General features: G+C 42.2%; 1 protein-coding gene across 3 annotated transcripts in view; it reads right to left on the bottom strand.

Moving 5' to 3' along the window:
- Positions 1–21,567, bottom strand: part of vps13b (vacuolar protein sorting 13 homolog B) — a 347,536-nt gene that overhangs the window by 25,368 nt on the left and 300,601 nt on the right. For all 3 annotated transcript variants that reach the window (XM_084357862.1, XM_084357860.1, XM_084357861.1), the window contains exons 47-50: positions 6,936–7,091; positions 4,119–4,385; positions 2,156–2,239; positions 1,590–1,765 (exon numbers count right to left, since the gene is read on the bottom strand). In XM_084357862.1, the coding sequence (XP_084213988.1) occupies positions 1,590–1,765; positions 2,156–2,239; positions 4,119–4,385; positions 6,936–7,091 (683 nt within the window). The remainder of the gene's footprint in view (positions 1–1,589; positions 1,766–2,155; positions 2,240–4,118; positions 4,386–6,935; positions 7,092–21,567) is intronic.

Genomic DNA, 21,567 nt, shown 5'->3' with positions numbered 1-21,567 from the left:
AGTTGGGGGGACAAGGGAGACGGGTATGTAAGTTTGTGCGGTGAGAGGCGGTTTAGGGCAGGGGACGGATCGTAAACACAAGGAGCATTGTGGTTTCAATACAGAGAGACAAGACACTTGGTTGTTTCTGAGCTTGCTTTCTGCGCACATGAAAAGGATTTATCTACAACAACAGGGGCCAAATATATTCCCAGTCACTGTATGGCCACTGTGGTTACTTTATGGCCGCTGAAATGAAAACAAACTTTGTGACCAGATATCTAAACACACAACGGTTATGGCAAAAAATTCTCTCAGGGGGAGTCAATTACACTCAACGTTTACTCTGTTTATTCAGATCCCCACCAGTTGCTACCAAAAGGGGTGATTTTTCTTCCGTGGGTTTGCATAAAACAACACCGATTACAGATGTACAGATAACAAATACAGTAGGAACAGTAACAATACAGGATGTACATGTGGTAGTTACTGGGGCCACCCATGCTGAAAAATAAACACTCATGTTACTGAAAGACAATTTGGACCAAAGTATCTGTCATCTGTACGTGGTGGCATGACACTACCATGGTGATGTTATCAGACTACATAACTGAATAAACCAATTATACATACATGGCATTGCTTTTATCTTTCTTTTAAATTTTAATGCAACCAAACATGTCGACAATTGATTCAGCTTAGTTAAGTCTGCTGTGATAAACTGTATAAAGAGCTGTCTCTTACAAGAGCACATGGACAATATGAGAAAGTGTGAACACACACTGACAAACTGGGAGAGAGTAACAGGCCTAGTAGTGATGTATGTGACAGACTCTGCCCATGATGAAGTGGCGACTGTCACACTTGCACTGGCACACAGCTAACCAAGACAATGATAGACACAGACCACACACAGATACGAGGACACATGTGCAAATACACCACTCATCCACCCACGCAACCATGTGTGGATACACACATACAATCCTCTACGCACAGACAAACATAGAGCCGATACGGGGCCAAAAACCTGCTCTCTGTTAGGGTCCGAATCTAAATGAGGTGTAATTATGGTCCAACCTGACATGTTGGAACTGGAGCTGCTGCCAAGCTGGCTTCCTGTTCCCTTGAAATGTGCCTCCATTCCCCTGGATCATGTCTTCATGTTGGCTCACAGAAACCAGAATGTGGTGTGAGAGAATCTTAAGTAAGTGTCTCTCCCTCTTTTCTAAACTGAGGCATAATATAACCCATTACAGAAGACCAGAGTGAGACTCTGTCCTTTACAACAGTATGAGCTGGTTGCTGATGACATAATAAAACACTGGACTGAATGTGGATTTGTCCTACTGATGGGCACATTGTGCGAGAGAGTGAAGATGGAACCAGAGGACCTGCCCAAGATGAAGTGGCAGATGAAGCTCTGCCTCAGTCATGGGGACAGATACTAAGCTGTGTCAATATGTCGTGAGATGTGAAGAAAGGTTAAAGTACTTGTGTAGTAACGCTACTGCACATTTTAGGCACTCCTATGTACAAAACAATCCTAATGTGTCAACGCTTAAGCAGATACTGCTCCATGGACTTTGTTCTTTTTTTTTTTTTTTTACCTGGCTTGGAAAGTGAGGTGGTGGGTGAGGTCGGCCTCAGTGTTTAACAGGGGCTCCTGGTGGCCCTGTCCATGTATCAGCTGGCTCTCTCTCAGTCCTAAACTCCTCTTCTCTACGTGCAAGATTACTGGATCAGGCAAGTGGCTCCTCATGACAAACAATGGACTGAAAACCACCTGAAAGAAGGGATTCACAACTATTATCAGTGAAACATACTGAAACTGAATGTACAGAAGTGAACTTGCAGGATAATGGCATGAATGTGATGATGCTTTCAGACGTTCAATAATTCAGCTGTTATAAATACTTAAAAAAGTCTGTTGTCTCATTTTGGTCTAATCAGTGAATTCCAGCTATCCTAACAAGATACAATGCATTGAAAATCTAGCAGAAATGATGCAACAGTATACTTAAAAAATCATTGCATTCAGTTTGTATTTATGTTCTACACAGCGTCCAAACTTTTTTTTTGCTGTTGGGGTTGTATTACTCTCATTGCCTGTGAAGAGCTGTGTGTGTGTGTGTGTGTGTGTGTGTGTGTGTGAGTGTGTGCAGAGGATACTCACTACTCTCTGCTGCATGTGAGAGTCAGGTTCAATTGTGATGAGCGTACACCACACATAGAGCAAAGAACCACTGGAGCAAGGCACCTGAAAGGAGACACACTAACTGTTACTGATAGTCTCATTACTTACAAATGAATCCAACTGTCCAATGCCAAACTTTTTAATGAAAGACAGTGCACTTGAGAGAATGTGGTGTTTTCAGTACATCTAATATATTTCCATTATTGCAAAAGGGTTAACAAGAAAGAGATCAATCAAGGACACCCAAGGGCAACTTGTTTGTGTTTGTTTGTGGTTAGAATATAAAATATGGATATCTCATGACTTAAATGCTTTGCTGCCTCTCATTCACTGACAGAATGTTTATTGCCTCCATCAGTAACGCATTATCATGTTCTTTCCTAAAAACTTGTTTCTTGGCTTCATCCAGTAGTTAAAACTTAAGTCTCCCTTAAGCCCTGCAACACAATCTAATGGCTGAGGCGACTGACAACTGTTAGTGCCAGATAATGGGCCATTACAGGCAGATAAATCTTTGCAAGATTTAAAGGCTGAGAATGTGCCCACCAAAGGCTGAACGCTCTTAATATGTCACTGATGTTTGTCCCATTTACTCTTCACTCCTCATTAAAGCCTTGGGATGCCAAGACACATTACAAGTGGTCTAGTTTATGACAGCCCAGAGACTTCATTTACTGGTGGGGACAGCAAAGTGGAGCGAACATTCAGTTTTAATATCGTAAGCCTGGCAAAACCGCCTTGTTAGGAGGAGGGAGTGAAACAGATATAGGTCTGATCCACCAAAAACACTCAGAACTGGGATAAGGTCAAGGCGACCTCCTGTGTTTTGTCAAAAGTAAAGGACAAGGAGACAAAAAAGATGTTAAAAATAAGAGTAAGGGAGGAGGAAGGTGAGATATGAGGAAGAGGAGTTACTTCAGATATTTACTGATACAGATAATCAGAGGACTGATGAGAAAGGAGAGAAACATCGACAGGGGAGAGAAGTGGAGGCTGGAACAGGTGGACAATCTGAACGCCAGAGGATGAAGTAAATAAAGGAGAGGAGTTAACAAATGCAAGATAGATGAGTGAGCCAATGTGTGGGCGAGAGAGTAAAAGAAAGGGAGGAAACGAGAGTGAAATAGCAGGAGACAGACAGAGATAGAGAGATCTAAGGCTCCAGCTACTAGTCCAGGCAGCTCTCTCAATCGGAGCCAACTCTCCACATGTGTAATGAACGACTGATCTGAGGAAAGGAGATAACAGTGGAGGTTGGAGTGTAGTCAGAGATGTTCAGACGCACACACAGAAGCTGAGAGTGGCTAGCTGTTAACAGCATGGGGCTTATGAAGGAGGAAAACAAAGACAGAGGGACAGACAAAGACAGGGAAAACAAGAACAAGAGCAGCAGGGACGGAGTGAGGGAGTGATTTTCTGGCGCTAATCCAGCGGTGTGAAAGTGCCTTCAAAGTCCTTGCCTGTGCCCACATATCAGCTTGTGTTTCCTGTCTATGGTTAGTGTTGTTATGAGAGAGCATAAACTGTATTTTCTGCCTCTCAACGTGGTTGGGTTATGGGTTGGAGGGCCTTTGTAAGCCTATCTGTGGGGAAGATCTCAATCTTTTCCCTAACTGTGAGTAGCAGCGTGGAAGCTCTGCCACTGTGGCCACCCAGGAGAAGAGGATCCGGCCATGGTTGGTGGTCCAGTCACCAGCTCTAAACATGTGTGTGTGGATGGAGAGCCAAGTGGAAGCGGTAGTGTGTGCAATGTGTGCATCTATCAGTGTTTGTCTGGCAATCACATTCAACAACTTGTATTTGTAAAATCCTTTGCGCATTGGAGATACTACAGTCTGTACATGCCTTTATAAACGTGACATTTAAAATATCTAGTACAGCCTGTAACAATAAACAATAAAGAGCATTCAGACAGGTCATGTCATGTCATGTGTCACCAGACCTGTACAACAGAGCTGCTGCTGCCCTTGTCTCTCCTCTCCAGCTGAACATCCTGGGACCAGTCTTCGTCTCCACGGGCCCTTACACACAGCTCTGTCATCTCAGCGTCCTCCAGCACATATGATGGCAACTTGGCCCCTGCTTCCAGGCAGTCACAGTGTTCCCTGACCACTGTCTGACTGTCAGGCCCCACGTAGTGCTGCACCACCCGCAGCTCAATGTCCTGAGTCAGGTAGCTACACATCACCTGCCGCCCGCAGATTATGACCTAGAGAGAAGAAGGTTACAGGGGGAATTTCCGCTATTAGAGATAAAATAATTAATTTCAAGAACTGTATGAGGCAAGAGACACAGAGCCTTGAACACAGAGATGTTCTGTGATCTTATTTTGTCATCACAAAAAGCTTCTCCATCATCTGATCGAAGAAAAAACATGGGTTATTACAAGGGCCACTGCTGTCTCTGTTCTTATGAAAGAGCTCCTGATTGCTTCCTCACTGAATGATAATTTTCCAGGGTCACGGTATCGCTACATCCAGTATACAGCATGCACACACAGACACACACACAAACACACACCAACATGCTTTCTTTCTCCGAATACCCTCCTTCTCTTCCTTCCCTGACAGTTCTTAGTGCCATTTTCTGCACTGACACCATTGTCTACAAAATAAAAAAAAAAAGACGACAGAAAGTCATCCTTTGAATTTTGATTCACAAGGTGAAAACAATATCAGCCCCGCTGTGGCGGCTGGTAATCAACACATTAAATGATCATGACACTAATTGTCAGTAGTAGCTCTGATACGCCTACCGTCATATGTTCTACCACAGGAATCATAGTTTGCCCAGTGTGGTTGTGTAATTAGAGAATGCATGTGCAAGTAGATGCATGTGTACACCGACCAGCCAAAACATTAAAAGTACTAACAGGTGAAGTGAATAACTTTGATCATCTCTTTACAATGTGATGGTGGGTAACCTTGGGTCCTGACATTCGCATGGAGGTTCTTTGATACATACAACCCACTTCAACACCACAATCGACCAAGTACACACCACAGAAACAGAAATGGCCCGAGGAATGTGACAAAGACATAAGGTGCTGACCTGGCTCACAAACTGCCCTCATTTCAATTTGATCAAGCATCTACGGGATGCGCTGAAACAAGCCTGATCTATTGAGGCCCCAGCTCTCAACCGACAGGACTCAATCAGCCACAACATTAAAATGTGTTGTGGCTGATCAATGTCAGTGGTTTTAATGTTGTGGCTGATTTGTGTATATAAACATAATATGACGGGGATTTATACAAGGGGGATTTTTTAATAGCAGTCAACATAAGGTGCCAATCTGAAGAACAAAGAGGTTGTCACCATAGGGGAGCTAGACAGGGAGGGAGAGTACAGCACTGTGTGACATTTCAAGGATAAACCCCCCCCCCACCCCAAAAAACAAAAGATGAGGTATGCTCATGCAGGCGGGAGCCAGCTTCCTCTGTAGTGGCAGCGTTGTTCCACTCTGAGGCTTTGTGTTGTGAATTGGATGTGAGCAACGCTCATACCCTATCATTGGGTCCAATGGGAACAAGATGTAAGCAAAGTCTGGGACAGATGGAGGAAGGAATGTGAGAGGCCGAGTCTGTTTTGTCTGGAGGACGAGAGGGAGACATGTGCGACACTTGACACTGTTTACATAACAAAGTGTCACCGCTATAATCTGATGGCATCGCTGCATTTTCAGGAATACAACTGTGCCATGTGGAAAAATCCAAACATGATCCACCACTGTTCTTGGTGTAAAAAGGCAAACGAGGCTGGTTTGTGATTTGGTTTATGCTGGTTTATGATTTCCTGTGATCTTCAGTGTGGATTGATGGGGCTCATTATGTTTTTGGATGGCTTTAAACTCATAAGCTTTTGTTTTAGTGCTATAAAACAGATACAGTCTGTTGTTAGCTGAGCAACAACTAAATCATAACATACAAATGGAAAAAAACTGGAGATTAAAAAAGTGCTCATCCACGGATGAGTGCTGGGAAAAAGGCCAGGCTTTTTAATGTGACACATAGCAGCGGTCACCAGGCGTAATGCAGCAAACAAGTTCCTGCTTTCTGTGAAGTTCTGAACCACTTGTACGACTTCTTACTGATGAGCAGGATGATAATCTATTCATGGTTAAATTCTTTGGTCCTTAGTTATTGCTGTGGTGTATTTGCACCACATATCTTCACTTGTCTATTAAAAAGCATTGTATGTAGTGTGTGTCGTTTGCCTTTGATTTTCCGCAAATGAAATCCTGGCTGGGTTAAGCTCTCCATTGTCTTTCCTTGAATTGCTTAAGCTAACTACAAAGTCAGTTTGTGTTACAGTTGTTCAGATGAAACTTGATCCTGCTATAGGAAAATTTTAAATTAATTACTTTTTGTACGTGACATGATTCTTACCAGGAAGTACCAGGGACCAAAGTCTATGACAACTGAGTAAACTCCATCCAGTGATGAAAACAGCGACATGAAGTTGTCAAAACAAGCCTGTTCTTAGAAGAGCAAATGTAATGCTTATCATATGCATGTCTTAAATGTATTGCAGCAAAATAGACTTTTATATAATGCTTCATGAGAATTAAATACAAACATGTGTGCATAATGATGTTTACTAGATGGAGAATGTATATAATGATATTACAAAAAGTTCTTTTTTTTGCGTATTTTCTCAGACTTTATACTTAAGAGCTTTTGCATGCTTTTTTTGACAACGAAAACATGACAAAAACAAACATCAAATAAAATCATTAAGTCACTAAAACTTCCTGTACCTGTTTCTGGACACCATTGAGCTGCACCACCTTGATGATGAGTGATGCAGTGCGTCCTTTGTATTGAATGGTCCTCAGCAGAGTCCCTACGTTGTCCACGCTGAAGGCCTCTGACCAGCGCCAGTTCCCCCATCCCTCGATGCAGATGTGCAGCAGCTGCAGGATGGGACAGAGCAGGACACACACATACAAACATCCAACAGAGACAGAAGACACCAGACATCAGAGGTTAGATTCCTTGCCCTTTATTTATCCCCAAGCAAAAAGGCAAGTAAACAACAAGGTTCTTTGTTTAGAAGATCTTAGTAGGGGGGGGGAGCAGGGAGACAACAAAGTTCCTGTTTACTGGTGCTGAACAGGCCTGCTGCTGTTGGAAGTAAAAATGAAGGTCGCACACAATAAACTGGCTGCTGGAAAACAGCTGATGTGGAAGCTCATTATGGCTGCATGAGTGTGTGTGTGAGTTTGTGTGTGTGTATTTGTGCGGTTGGATGTTGAAGGCTCTGTTCTCCACACGTCTAAATAAGAGCAGATAGTTTGCCTCTCAACCTTTTCAGCTTCATATCCATCACTTCACGGTGGAGCACATCCACGTGTGTGGCTGGACGGAAACATAGATCCAGGGGGACAGCAGTAAACAGACGGTGTCCTGTGTTTTTATATTCAAACAACTTTACAATGGTGACAATTTTCCAACCGACAATTTTCCACATAATTTCTTGTATTGTGGTCCATGAAATGGCAGCAGGGCTGAAAATATGGAAAGAAGTATGATTTCTAAAATAAATGCATCTGTACAGTATCGGCAGGCAGCCTGCAGACGGTTGTTTTAGATGCTTCTTTCATTTCATCCCATGGTGTGCAAAACACTGACTTAGTTTTAAATATGGTGCCATGAAGTGCATATATTTGCAGCCTTTGCTACATGTCTCACTAACTCAAGCTACTCACAAAACCTTCAGTTCAAAAGCCAAGAGGGCTGGTCAAATGTCCATCCAGTCATACACCACATCTGTGCTACAGTGAGGTCATGCACAGACTATCTGTCCACTTCTCACCACAGGATGCTGAGCAGTACATGACAAGGAAACTCATTTGTCAAACAATGTGAGTGATGTCATGAGATTGTGGTCAAAATACAGGAGCAGAGCCATAAATACAGAGGGAGATCTGAAGCCTTCTCCCCTCCGGAGGCTAGCGCGTCTGACCTTCCACCTGACTGAACTCTCTGTCTCAGTCCTGCTGCCAACACAACTTAAAACTCACAACACTTAGAAAGGGAGGGGAGGGAAAAGGTGAGAAAGGCAAAGAATGTTTGTTGGCGAGAGGCTGAGGAGACAAGGGGATGGGGGACGGGTTCAATACCTTCCCTGAGGAGTAGCAACCAGACTGAAACCCTGAAAAGCTGTTTTGAAGATTTACACTCTGGCTCGTCGCTTCAATGTGTCGAACATTTAGCCAATCTGTTTAAAGAAAAACAAATTACTTCTGAGGTCAAAGAGCGCGGGGGGACCCTGGTCAAGACCTTCTATGTTTCTCTCCACCGCAGTCTTTCCTCACTGTTTGAAGGCAGATTTCTTTACAATAACATTCTTAATCAAAGCCTGAATTTACTTTCTTCAAGATCATCCCTCCTCCCTGTCGGCTGAGTGAAAATGACAAAATTTCTCAGATCTCCTGCTCAGTGGACTTACTCATGGGGAAAGTGGCAGGGTGGTGTAAACAGCCAGGTGGCGGAGGTTAAGGTTAAGCCTTAGGGTGGAGGAACATTAGATGATTCCCTATACACGCACCAACATTATAATCAAGACCAGTTAAGAACACTTTGAAAATAACTGTTCTGTGGTTTTTTTTTTACCATGGTGCTCTTACTCTCTTTTGAAGTGACAAGATGGAAATCTTTTAATTTGCATTTAACTTAAAAATCTTCTTTTACGTCTTAATATTAGCCTCTGTTCGCTTTAATATTTTTGGTTGTACTGCATTGGTGTTAATTATGGTCAAAATCTTGTGGCGGTGAACCCACCCTGCTGTCCCTCAGCACCATCTGCCAGCACCAATTTGTTATTTCAACACGTCTCTCTCCTTTAACCCCTCTGTTCCTCCCTCTCTGGCTGTGCACTTTATCATGCCTGTGGCTCAACTTGACCTTTAAGGGAGAAGTCATAATAATGTCTCTCCTCAAACTTCAAACAGTGACTGTGTTCTTGTTTAAATTTATCCCTGCTCTGACTCAAGTGGTGGAAGAAAAGAAAAAAAACAAAACAGAAGTGACACAGATGAAATGGACACGTAAGACAACAAGAATGAAAAATAAGAAGCTGTTTTGCCTCTCTGTGACTTATCCAACTGTTGTGACACTGAGAAAACCCAGTCAGCCACATGTGGTGGTTTTTACGCAAATGGATTGAGTCTGGCCTTACACTGGCAACATTCATCTGAACAGAGAACTTTAACAATAAAAATGTCTTTGTAGGAGGATGACACTTAATGTGAAGCAAAAACTCAAAGGTCACACTGTTCCCTCAGTTAGTTAAAGGATAGGTTCACATTTTCAAGTCTTTCTCAAAACAGTAATCACATGCCCAAATTTTTATTGGTCGCTGTAATCATTCTTCCTGTCCATATTGGTCGTTAGGGGATCCCTTCCTTAAGTAATTTTAGTGTAAAGGCCCAAAAGCACTGAAAGCATGCTCCTGTGGCGCACTGCGGGCATCAGATTTGAAATGCCAACACCACGGAACCGGCAACATATTAGGGAAAATGTCGCTATTTATATGCATTACTCAAATTCTTATATAGGTCGACAGACCTCACAAACACCCCCCGACACACACACACACACATAATAAACATAATAGCCTCCGTGTCAAAACCAACAACAAAAACTCTGACATCTTCTCTCCTTCTGCCACAATGCAGTCACAATAGAAGATTACTACATTTACCTCAGCATTATGGAAGTGAGCGGAAGCTAATATGCAACTTCAGCAGTGCGATTTAGACAAATCAAATGGATATCGAAAGTAACAGTCTTTTAGTGTGATATTCCTGTGTTGTGTTAATGCCCCTCTGCTGTAGCTCAGTAAGAAAGTCACATGAGCTCTAATGAACTGGAGAACAAAACTTGGACTGTGGACTTTGTCCCCTGTCACTTACTGTGTATTTTTTGCTGCCAGAATGTGAAGGATGACCAATTTCAGCAACCAATAAGCCTTTCAATGTATATATGGGCATGTCAGTATTGTTTTAGGACTTAAAAACACATTTTAAGTGACAAAATGACAGTGGAGAGGGGGAACTGTATGATGAAAATTAGAACTGGTCAATGCACTAAAACTTAAATGCAGTAAGAGTTAACTTTTTCACTCAGTTTTTCATTTAGCTTGTGGTGCCCTCAGGAATGTTAAGAAACCATGATCACATCTGCTTTCTAATTTGAAGATCTCTAACCTCAAGAACCAAAATGATGAAATACCCCACAGGGCCTTACATGACAGTAAAGCCCAAAGCTGTCTGTATAATGACTTGACAGACAAGCACGCCAAGGTGACAAATAAAATTGGACTGAAATAAGTGGAAAACATACAGTATGTAGTAAGTATGAGTGTAAAGATTTCAAAGTTTAAAAAAGCTAACACAAACTACTCTAAGAGCAGTAGAATTTACTTTAATAAACATCCCAATTGTAATAATCTACAATATCCATAATAACTGTGAATAAAATGTGATTATTTTCTGTTCTAGTAAACTGAGAAAAACCTAACCCTATTTTGAGCAAAACCAACCTTCAACTTGTAACCTCAAAAGTGAATGAAGTTTTTATCTCATTTCCAAATAAATCTTTTAAAAGACTCCTACACTCACCCTCAGTAACTGGCGCTGAGTTGAAGATTTTGTGTCCAAAACTAACTGAGAACCCATCTGTCATATTATGATCATTTCCCGGGTTGGGTATTGAGTGTGAAAGAAATGTGAAATTGAAATCTCAATCTCTCCTCATTTCCCTTAAATCCCTGGGGGGAGATTGTGATTGTGGCTGGCTGATGATGGACACTTAGTTTCCAGTACATTACTGGGCTTCAGCTTTGGTACTGGAGTGATCTGCATGGGGATTATTAAAATGAGTATTTGGATGTAACTGTACAAAGCACTTTCATTCTGTGACTGCATTGTACCATAAAATAGTCTTTTATCTGTTTCACTGATAGTGACGAGATATGACCTGGGTCATGTTATACTGTCTCTTTTCCAATAACAACTCTGGCCACAAGCCCTGACATTAACAGAATACAAGCATTCATGAAAATATTTTGGATTTAAATATTTTTTCAATAAAAGGCTTTAGTCAGACATATTTTCCACTCATTAATGTAATCAAACAACAATTATGCATCCCAATTCTTTAAAAATGAACTGAAGCAAAGTTACTGATATGACTAATGGTTTGACAGTACATCCCACCCTGACATGTTTGTCCACGCACACGAGTATCACTAAGATACAGATGATTCATCTCCGTTCCATGGAGATTAATCATCTGATTGATGTGACAAAGGGATTGTCCATTTCTTTTGAACTGAATCAACTCCATTCTTCTTTGGTCTGATGTCCACAGTCAGACTGTATGGCCACATCATCGGAGGGATGACTTGCCTTGTAGTGGTCAAACACGGCAATGATGAAAGCTGACGTGTGATATGGTTTGTATATTACCGTATCACCACTGGGTTTACTGGCTTTGCCACAATCCAATCTGCTTAAATAACTGCAGGTACTGGTGGATGTTGAGCACTTTGACATGTGTTTACAAATCAAACAGTCTGCTGAAATTGTGACTAACCCAAATGTAACAAGGAACACCTGTCGACTAAACCAAATATCAGAGGGTCAGGTCCACACAGACCTGTTTGGACCATGTATGGTCTTATCACATATCAGTACCACATGAACTTTATGAAACCCCATCACACACATTACCCTGTTGCTATGGAAACTAAAAGCAGAACCCAAATATGAGACTGACACATTCAGAAATGGTGTTAACTTCTGAGAATTAGCAGCACCACCCACCTAAAGAGTAAGTTATATTCAGTGAGTCAATCAACCAACCAAATTCCATCACGGCTACGATGTCATGTCTACCTCCTTGTCCATTGCTTAATCCTGTCCCCAGAGAAAGTCATTAGCAACAAAGTTTCCTGTAAAAGCCAGTAAGATACCAGTCAGTCATAACCAAAGCAATGACTATGAACTTCCTGGTAAACACAGAGCCATTATGTCATCCAAATGGCAAACACTCAAGTGTCTGCTTTGATAAAGTTGCGTCAGGACGAACGTAGGCAGAAGCCTAGACGGACGGAGAAACACATACAATTGGATGGACACAAAATGTCTCTCTTTCTCACATGAACAAACACACACACACACACACACACACACACACACACACACACACACACACACACACACACACACCAAACACTCTCTAACCTCTGTCCTCCTGCAGACAGAACAAGTCACTCCTGCCACTGTAACCACTATCCGTCTATTGTCCTCAAGTAGGAATGTGCTTGGGTGCACATAGCACAAATCAAGTGTCTGTCTGCAGTGGAGATGTGATCAGGGTTCCTGGATGCTGCAAAGACGGGCTCAAAAAGCCACAGTGGTTGTCGGTTGTCTACCCATTACTACCATTCCTTCATTCCATCTCACTCAGACTATAATAGGAAATTTGAGACCTGGAGACATGGAGTGGAGGTATAAACAACACCAGTAGCTTGGCACACAAGTTTCCATAACAGACCTAAAAAAGCTGCAGCAGGTCTCAGATGGCTGATTACCCGGCAGGTCTTTGATGGCTGATTACCACTTAATTCCACCTAAACAAGCTAAATTTAACTCTGTAAACCTTGGAACTTTTGTTGAAAGGTGAAAATTATGTAAATTACATTCTATATACCAAAGGTTTAAAAATAGTCTGACAAGTCTCTAAAGTACCCATCTTCTTTAATGTCATCTGGGCGTAGAGGGATGTGGAACAGAGGCCTGTCTTGTCTGCTGAAATAACTTTGGGACTAGAGAGCTAGCTAGCCACCTAACAAATGGAAAACAGGTTTATACCCAGACAACAAAACAAGAGGATATGGATTACTTTATCCTCTAGAAAGGATGGCGCTGGGAAAGAAGAGAAGTAGACAAAGTTGAAATGCAGTGAGAGAGAGAAAAAAAAGAGCGTAAATGAGTTAAAGGAAGAACAGAGAGACACAATAGCACCCTTGCCAGGGCAGTGAGGGCTAACCCATGTAACATGAGGGAATTATGGTGGATTTAACAGCTGTCTGCAATGCTTCTCTCTTCCTTGGCTCCCTCTCTCTGACAAAAGAAGCAAGGCGGTGCAACATCAAAGCCCAGATTTGCAAGTCTAAGCAGCGGTTTGAGAGCTGGATGAAGGTACAGAGAGAAGGCATTGTGTGGGTCCGTGGTTGACAGAGGAGATGTTAAGAGGTTTACGCTTCACTAACACTGTTCCATAGTTCTCCCTCTGGTTTCTACCAAAGCATCTTAGACATTCAGGACCTCAAGGGTTCCAGGAGATGCAGACGCGGCAAGTGTTTGCTCCAAAATGAAGGGAGCTGACAAAAGGAGTACTGTCTGAGAAAGGAGAGGTTTGCAAACCGCATGGTGGGGGGAATGGAGAAGTCAATGGTCGAGGACCCTTGGAAGGACAGAGACCTGGTCACGATCTAAGAACACAAAAAACAAAAGCTTGCCCTGGGCTGTAGAAATAAAACAAAGGGAAACTATTGTAGCGTACTGCACACATATACAGTACAAACTCAGGCAAACATAGTTTCACCCACAGCATGTTCATAACTCATATCCACCCAAACATCCATCCTTTCTATTTGCTTATTCCTGCTCCTAGGAATTCCTGGTCTTGTGAAATTGTTGTCGATCCTAGCTTACACTGAAAAAACAGTGGGATACCATCAGTCCACTGGAGGCCTAACACATACTGCACATAAATACATTTGTTCAGACACACACAAATAAAAAAACGCACATACTGTACATTCAAGTGGACAAAAAGTGGTATCTTCTTGATCACAGGCAGAAGAAACAAGAGGCCTCAGTCACCCGTACCATGACCACAACTAGAGTGCCTCTAATCTACCAGCAACTGTGGTTTGACTGCAGTAGAACTCAGACAACATGGATACAATTGATGTCTCCAGTGGTTTGACAATGCAATGTATAGTGCAATGTAACACTTGACTACAGAGAGGATTGGTTCACTACAATGAAACCACAAGCTCTCCTGCAAAAGAACAAATGCAGCATGGGTTAACCCCAAACAGCTACCACTAACCACAGAGTGGTAGATTGTGTAATGAAACTGAAGCCCAGGAAAATGAAGAAAACATATCACCACAACAGGCCATACACTAAAAAAGTTTCTCCTGCTTCTAACTGGAGTGATGGGGAAACATGTGCATTAGTGTTTTTCACTGGTCTCACTCTGCCTGGCTGACACACATGAAGCTTGACATAGCTCTTTGTGGCTTTCCAACATATGCTGGACATATGATTAAAAATTTTGATCACTGAAATGCTATTTTTGATGTGTGTGATACTAAGAAAAAAAATCCTCTTAGTCATAAAGCGGTTTCTCTTGATGTGCAGTATAAGGCAAGATGCCTCTATGGGTCCCAGGGTGTCGTGTGACCTTTAGTTCCTGCTGTGGCCCAAATCACCATGCTGCCCAGTGCTTTTCCTGTGGGATTGGTGCAACATTGAGGTGCTGTCCGTGGTGCTGAACTCAGGGCATCAACAATGGGACCACAACGCTCACCGATTCTTGACCTGCACTTCCATGTTTTTTAAATTGTGGAGAGATTCAAGCAGCGGGCCAGTATGTCCAGCAGACACTGTATGGATGCAGCCCAGCCTGAGGCCCCAATTGGTCGCCCAAAACAGCTTTGACTTGAAGAGGCATTGTCATAAGACCTCTGGGAGTATCCTGCTGTGTCTGGCACCGTGACGTTTGTAGTGAATCCTTTCGGACCCGTCTGTAGGGGTATGCAGCCTCCATGGATCGGACTTGTCGACCTAGCACGACCCACAGCTGCTCGATCAGTTTGGGATGTGAGGATTTTGGAGTCCAGGTCAGCGCCTTGGGCTCTTTGTTGTGTTCCACAAGCTGTTCCTGAGCAGTTTTTGCTGTGTGTCAGGGACCACTGTCTGGTGGGGCCACTGCCACCTCCATCAGGGAGTGCTGTTGCCACGAGGGGGTGTACTTCAGTCGACAAATGTGTTTTTGGTGTGTGTCAAGTGGCATCCACATGAATGCCAAGACCCAAGTTTTCCCAGAAGAACATTGCATTGTAACGAGCTGATCAATGTTATTCACATCACCTGTCAGTGGTTTAATGTTATGACTGATCAGTTTAAACCTCCACTGCTGAGCACACAGAATATGGTCAATATTTTCTGTCTCCTCCAACCATCTGTAGCTCCATATCTTTCTTCTAATTTCTTTCTACTTCCTGTACATATAGAGATGTAACTCCCTCTTTAGGCCAATATTGTATATATATAAAGTTGCAGGTTCAAGCAGAGCAGAGCATCCAATTAAAACGTAAAGTTTGACTTAACACAATGTACAAGAACAATAAAAACACAGTGTCCATCCACTTGTGTTGTAATGTATGTATCTATGGAGCAGAGAGAGGTGGGTCTTTTCAGGCAGTGGACCGGTCTCCAGAGATGCACTCAGCACCAGAGAGCTTATTAGTGGGTGGAAGCTGGTCTGGTGTCAGTCTCAATATATCATTATTGAATGCATTAAAGGTCTAAATTCATTGTTAGAACAGCATTTAAGAGGGTTGTTGTAACCCCCCACTCTGTTTTGTATTTAAGTCAGAAACATTTGGAAGACGGGAGAGAACACTTCAGGTCTTCTCTCCATGCTGCATGTATTAAAGAGATCTGATTCATCACGCTGAGTCTACAATTCTTCTGAGATTTAGCAACTCTCAACCTTACAAAGGAGAATTTCCCTTACAAGATATGAATGTCACTTATACATGGGTCATGTGACAACAAGGGGTTGACAAAAGAAAAGACACCAGCACTGCAAAACATAAGACATCAGCAACAGTAAGAGACCTCATTCGGTAACTGACATCATAGTGCGACAGGGGCTTTTGAACTTGTTAAGACTGGGATTTCAATTGAATAAATCTGCTGTCACAATGTGGCCCAGGGTCATTAAAACATACCAACACTTTTGTCATGTGGAGACCAACCAGAAACAGTTCTGCTGCCCAAACAGGGCTGTAACCCGTGGTTTAAGACTCTTTGTTGTAGTTTCAAGGCCAATGATTTGATGTATTGGATGAAAACATATTTTTTAAACTGCTAACACATTGGCATGTTTAAAAAGATTTACATAGAAAAACAAATATGAGATTCTAGCAGCTCAGCTCTCATCAACATGATAATTAAATTAATCCCCTCATGTTAGACGGAGAGCTTCCTCTGGGACAAACTACACAGGGAGTGGAATTGCTGAAATACACACACACACACACACACACACACACACACACACACACACACACACACACACACACACACACACACACACACACACACACACACACACACACACACACACACAGTCATGACAGACCAATGGCTCATTAGATATACAACATGGAATCAAGATAAAATGTCCCAGCATGTCAGTAAGAGTGAGAAAACAAACTCTTCAAAGAGATTGGGCAGAGTTTAGAGGGATGTGCAGGACTTAATTGTACAGTGATAAAAAGAAAAAGCGGGTGGTGAAGGTGGAGACTTGCTGTCCTCCATGTATCGCTCATGAAAATCTGGGCTGTGGTGGATACGGTATTAAACTGGGGAATGTATTGTTTTAAAATGGTTGGATAAGGACCAAATGGTGGGTTGCAGAAAGATGAGAATGGGTCCCCAGATTATTCATTGATTTCAAAAATGATTGGCAACATTATGTTGTTGAAATTTTTGTTTGTCTTCTAAATACAAGGCAAACATGAGGCACGAGAACTTCTTGAGACATATTCTATTAATCACTAATCAATCCCACTCCCAACAATTACTGCTGGGAGAAAACGTTTCAGCCCTTCAGTGACATATACAAAGAATAAATACTGAGAAACCACAAGTTCCAATTTCTCAAAAAACAAAACTTTTGCTGATTTGTTTGTTCTGCCTGAGGGTTGGAGGTCAGTAAGGACTAAGGACAAATGGGTTAAAGGAGATTGAGTATACAGGTCTGCTGCCTGCTGAGGCAAAGGCCTCTACCCTTTGGCTAATATTCCCAGTGAGTGGATAGATTTGAGAATTATTCACTGTGTGCACTGGATGTCCAGTTGCTGGGATGAATAGAAGCAGACACAAGAAACCTCAAACCTGCCAGATTAAAATGGCAGATGATAGAGTTGACAGGAAGGTGATTATGTGGCGTAAATAACATCGTTCTTCAAGGGGAAAAGAGTTCTGTTCTTTCTTTAAGGAGGGTGACATGCTGTGTTTGTCCAAAATACATTGTGGGGTAAAGCTTTTGTTTGCTTTTGATGGGAAACAATTTAAAATGATGTGTCAAATTAAGGACCCAAACAAAAGTTTGGCCCTGAATAATACATTTACAACTTGCTTATCTAGAAGCCAAAAATATTTAGTTTACAGTTAAGATCTGATATTCTTCCTCTGGCCATTAAGGTTGGCAGAAAATATCATGGAGAAAATCAGCCTGGGTGAGCTGAGTGACTATGGAGAGATAAGAGAGGTGATTCCCATTTTCTTTTATATTGTACATATTATAATGTGTTAAGAATATTTCATGACATGGCTCAACACGGCCCGGATATATTCAGGTGTAGTTTTCTGTCCACATCTCAAAAGCTTGGAAAAGAAGACAAAATGGACTTTTGCATTTTGTCAAATTGTATTTACTCTGATTACCTCAGTATTTTATGGTAAATGTTTTTGTCAGTGACCTCTGAATTTTGAAGGTTCTGAGGGAGAAAGGTGGTTGAATTGTTTTTCATATATTTGGGACTTTTTTGTGGTTTGTTAGTATATAGCCAGAGCTGCAAATCTAACTTTTGGTTAAATATAGGGATATTTAACCAAAAGTTAGATTTGCAGCTCTTTAACCCTCTAAGCCTCTTTCTTTTTTCCTAAATGTTTCCTTAACTTGAGCTTTTTATAATTGTATTATTTTAACTATGCTTACTTAGAAAGCCAAGTATTCTTTACTCACCATGGACATTTCCCATGTGACCTGGATCAGGAATGTGAAGTGTACATAGCTGAATAAGGCTGTAACCTCGCTTAACGATGAATGTTCTTTTTGTTTGTAGTTATCCTGTCCAGAAGTCATGATGATTAGGACCCTCTCTCTCTCTCTAAGGGCTGACTTAGTTTCCTACTCATTGACTCACACACAATTTGTATCTTGTTGCCATAGATACAATGTTAAAATAGCCAGTTTATAGTGCGTCTTCAAATCTTTGCCTTATTAATCATTTTCTGTCATTTTCTAATTCATGATTGGGGTGTTTCAGAAGTCATGCCTGAACAAGATAAAGAGTGTGACAGTACAAGATAAAATACTGTATGGTTATACAATGATAAACTATTAATAATGACAGAGGGGGTTAATGTTTCATGCATCAGCGATTGGACAAAAACCATCCACCACCACCTGTAACTCAGCGAGTGGCCTATGTTAAAGCCTTGCTGAATGATACAATGTTCACCTGTAAGTACATGACAGTTTAAAAAAAAAAAATCTGGCTTCCTTCTGGACCTGACCCAGCTCTGAGGATAAACAACAGGGAAGTGTAGGTTTTCTCCTGGGATCAAAATGGACAAGAGTCCCTTTCATCGGCTTCTCTCTCTCCCCCTCTCTGATCAGTCACTTTGTGGCTTAACCTGACTGGAGCTAATATCTCCCAAAGGGTCAGCCTAATCTACAGCAGTTAAAGCCACAATCTTGGATGAACAGCACAACTAAACCACTTCACTTGAGGGCAGTGTTTCTTAAACAATGGTTCAGACTGGGCGATGAAATATAAAATCCTACTTGACAAAAGAACTGACACATTTTAAGAAATAAATACACTTGTTTTGAATAAGGAGCGGTAAAACGCTGCTGTAGGGTAGAAGAAGAAACTGAATCAGATTGACAAAGAAAAGCAAGTAACAACAGATGAACACACATGATCAAGCACATAGCGTACACTGATGTGAAAACGTACACACACACACACACACACGCACACACACACACAAACCAAATACCTCCCTGTCATGCCTGCTTCCAACAACACGGCCAATCTTACCGCAAACTAATAGTCCTGGCCTGCTATCTCCAGCACATTACCCCTGGGAACCACACACACGCACACCAACACAACACTTACACACATATACACATGGACCAATACCAGACGCAGCAACACCAACACCAACACGCAAAGACACACATCCAGTAAGAGAGAGGGAGAGCTCTTTTGTAGAAGCCTGCTCCTGGAGTAAATTACAATTTATTCAAATTGTGAATATTCCTTGTAGGCACTTAAAAAGTACTTCCCAAATCCAGGGGGCTTTTTACGCCCCTCTCCCTGCTAACCGCACTAACCACAGGGATTTCCATCAGCTAGGCTGCATCCTGTACCAAGCAGCCAGATATTTCAACCATCCACACCACACCACACGCCAGAGCCCTGAAAAACAGCAGGGTGGAGACAGTGAGTGTGTTTGTGTGCGTGAGACAGATATAAACTATTCTTAATTATAGAGAGTGTGAAGTTAAACGCATGACCATCCTGGCGTTTCTTAATCGATGTATCAATCTACCCATCTGTATCCATCTCTCTGTCTGCTGCTCTCTCTTCTATAACATCTATGCAATAAAACAATTAAAACATATATAAATGGGGGAAATTGTGTGTGTTTATAAACTTCTTCACCTTGGCTGGTAAATGCTGGGGTGTGAAGGCATGCTGAGCCTGAAAGAGAGAAACTAGACTGAGAGGCCTGACAGACTCCAGGCCTTAGGAAACATTTTATCACAGTGTGAGTGTGTGTGTCTGAGTGTGCATGTGTGGGTATGAATTTGATCAAGCGTTAGACCACAGCGGGCTCTGAGGACGTGACTGCCTCAATCGACCCTTTTAATGCATCTTATGGTTATGAGTGACAGCAGAAACGGGGGTTGAGAGAGTGAAAGGGAGGTGGAGAGAAACAGAGGAGCAGTGAGAGGGAGTGTGACCTGAGCTGAGGTTCACGTTTCACTGCAAAAACACTCTGCCTGAACACTCTTCTGAGAGAGGTGACAGATATTCGGAGGTATGTCAACATGGTGGGAAGCGTACACTGGTTTGACTGCTCAGGTTGACACAATAAAACATTCTTCTTTCGGAAATGGACACACAAAGGCAACAACAGGAGACTGCAGGAATTTAATTTTGCCTCCCTGTTTTAGTTCAAGTTGAAACAGCAGCAGGCCTGTTCATTTAGGAAGTTCTTTCCACACTCTCTTGACTCTTTTTGACTATTTCCATGGACTGGCAATAGCAGATTAGGATGGGATTCAATGTATGATAGTAAAACTAATTTACAAATCTACTCATCTATACAGTACTTTACTATACTATTACTTTATTGTATCGCTTGCGCATCATGAACAGAAAGAAAAGGAGAAGGTGGGAGGGAGAATGTTTGTCTGTGTTGTCACTGTAGAGTTCTCTAGGCCAATCTGTGAGTGTTAAGAACATATCTCATCTTTTGCCCCTGCTTCCCTTTTCCATGTCCTCCCATATACTGTAGTCTTAACTAGGCCTGTACAGTATCCCCCTTGACAACTCCTTGCTACTCTCCTTTAGACTTTCTCATGTGTCCCTGTCCACTCTGCCTCCATCCCGTCTTCCTCACTCCCACCATATCTCTGCCTCCCCCCCCCATCTTCCTCTTTTCAAGATGATCTCATGTCCAGTATGTTCTCAGGGGAGCCAGAGACAGAGAAAGGGGGACAGATTGATTTACAACAGCAAATTAGTAGCTCTGGCTTGTGTGTGTGCCTGGGGGACAGGTCAGCTGGGACACACATCATACCAGAGCCATGAGGACAGGCTGATGGCTTGTCTTCTCAACAGGCCCCAGGCCTAGCAGACAAGACAGGATTGGCCGTGAACAACAGGGGTGGGGAATGTGTGCTTCAGTGTGTGCATTTGTGTGTTGGCTAAAGTGTGGAAAATGGGCAAATTTGGGAGGTAGGGATAAGCTGCATTTTCACCCGAAGTACCTGCAATTTTTTTTTTTTTGTTGTCTGTGCTTCCACTGCCGACTAAAGACCTGCCAAAATAAGCGTCCACTGACACAAAAAAGCGATGGCTGTTTTGACATGAACACGTGTGAATATAAAATTAGGCCTGGACTTCTTCATCGTTTATCTCTCATATACTTTCTTCTTTAACTCCTTGTTGATGTGTTGAAGCACTATGAACAAAAAACAAACCGGTTTGTGGCTGCAGATCAGATGAAAATTAAGGAAGGTGTGTGACCTCTCGTTGAGAGAGGA

Source organism: Pagrus pagrus, assembly GCF_965226575.1.
Source record: "Pagrus pagrus genome assembly, chromosome: 7".
NCBI classification, from domain to species: domain Eukaryota; kingdom Metazoa; phylum Chordata; class Actinopteri; order Spariformes; family Sparidae; genus Pagrus; species Pagrus pagrus.
This window is presented reverse-complemented; position numbering and strand designations above follow the sequence as displayed.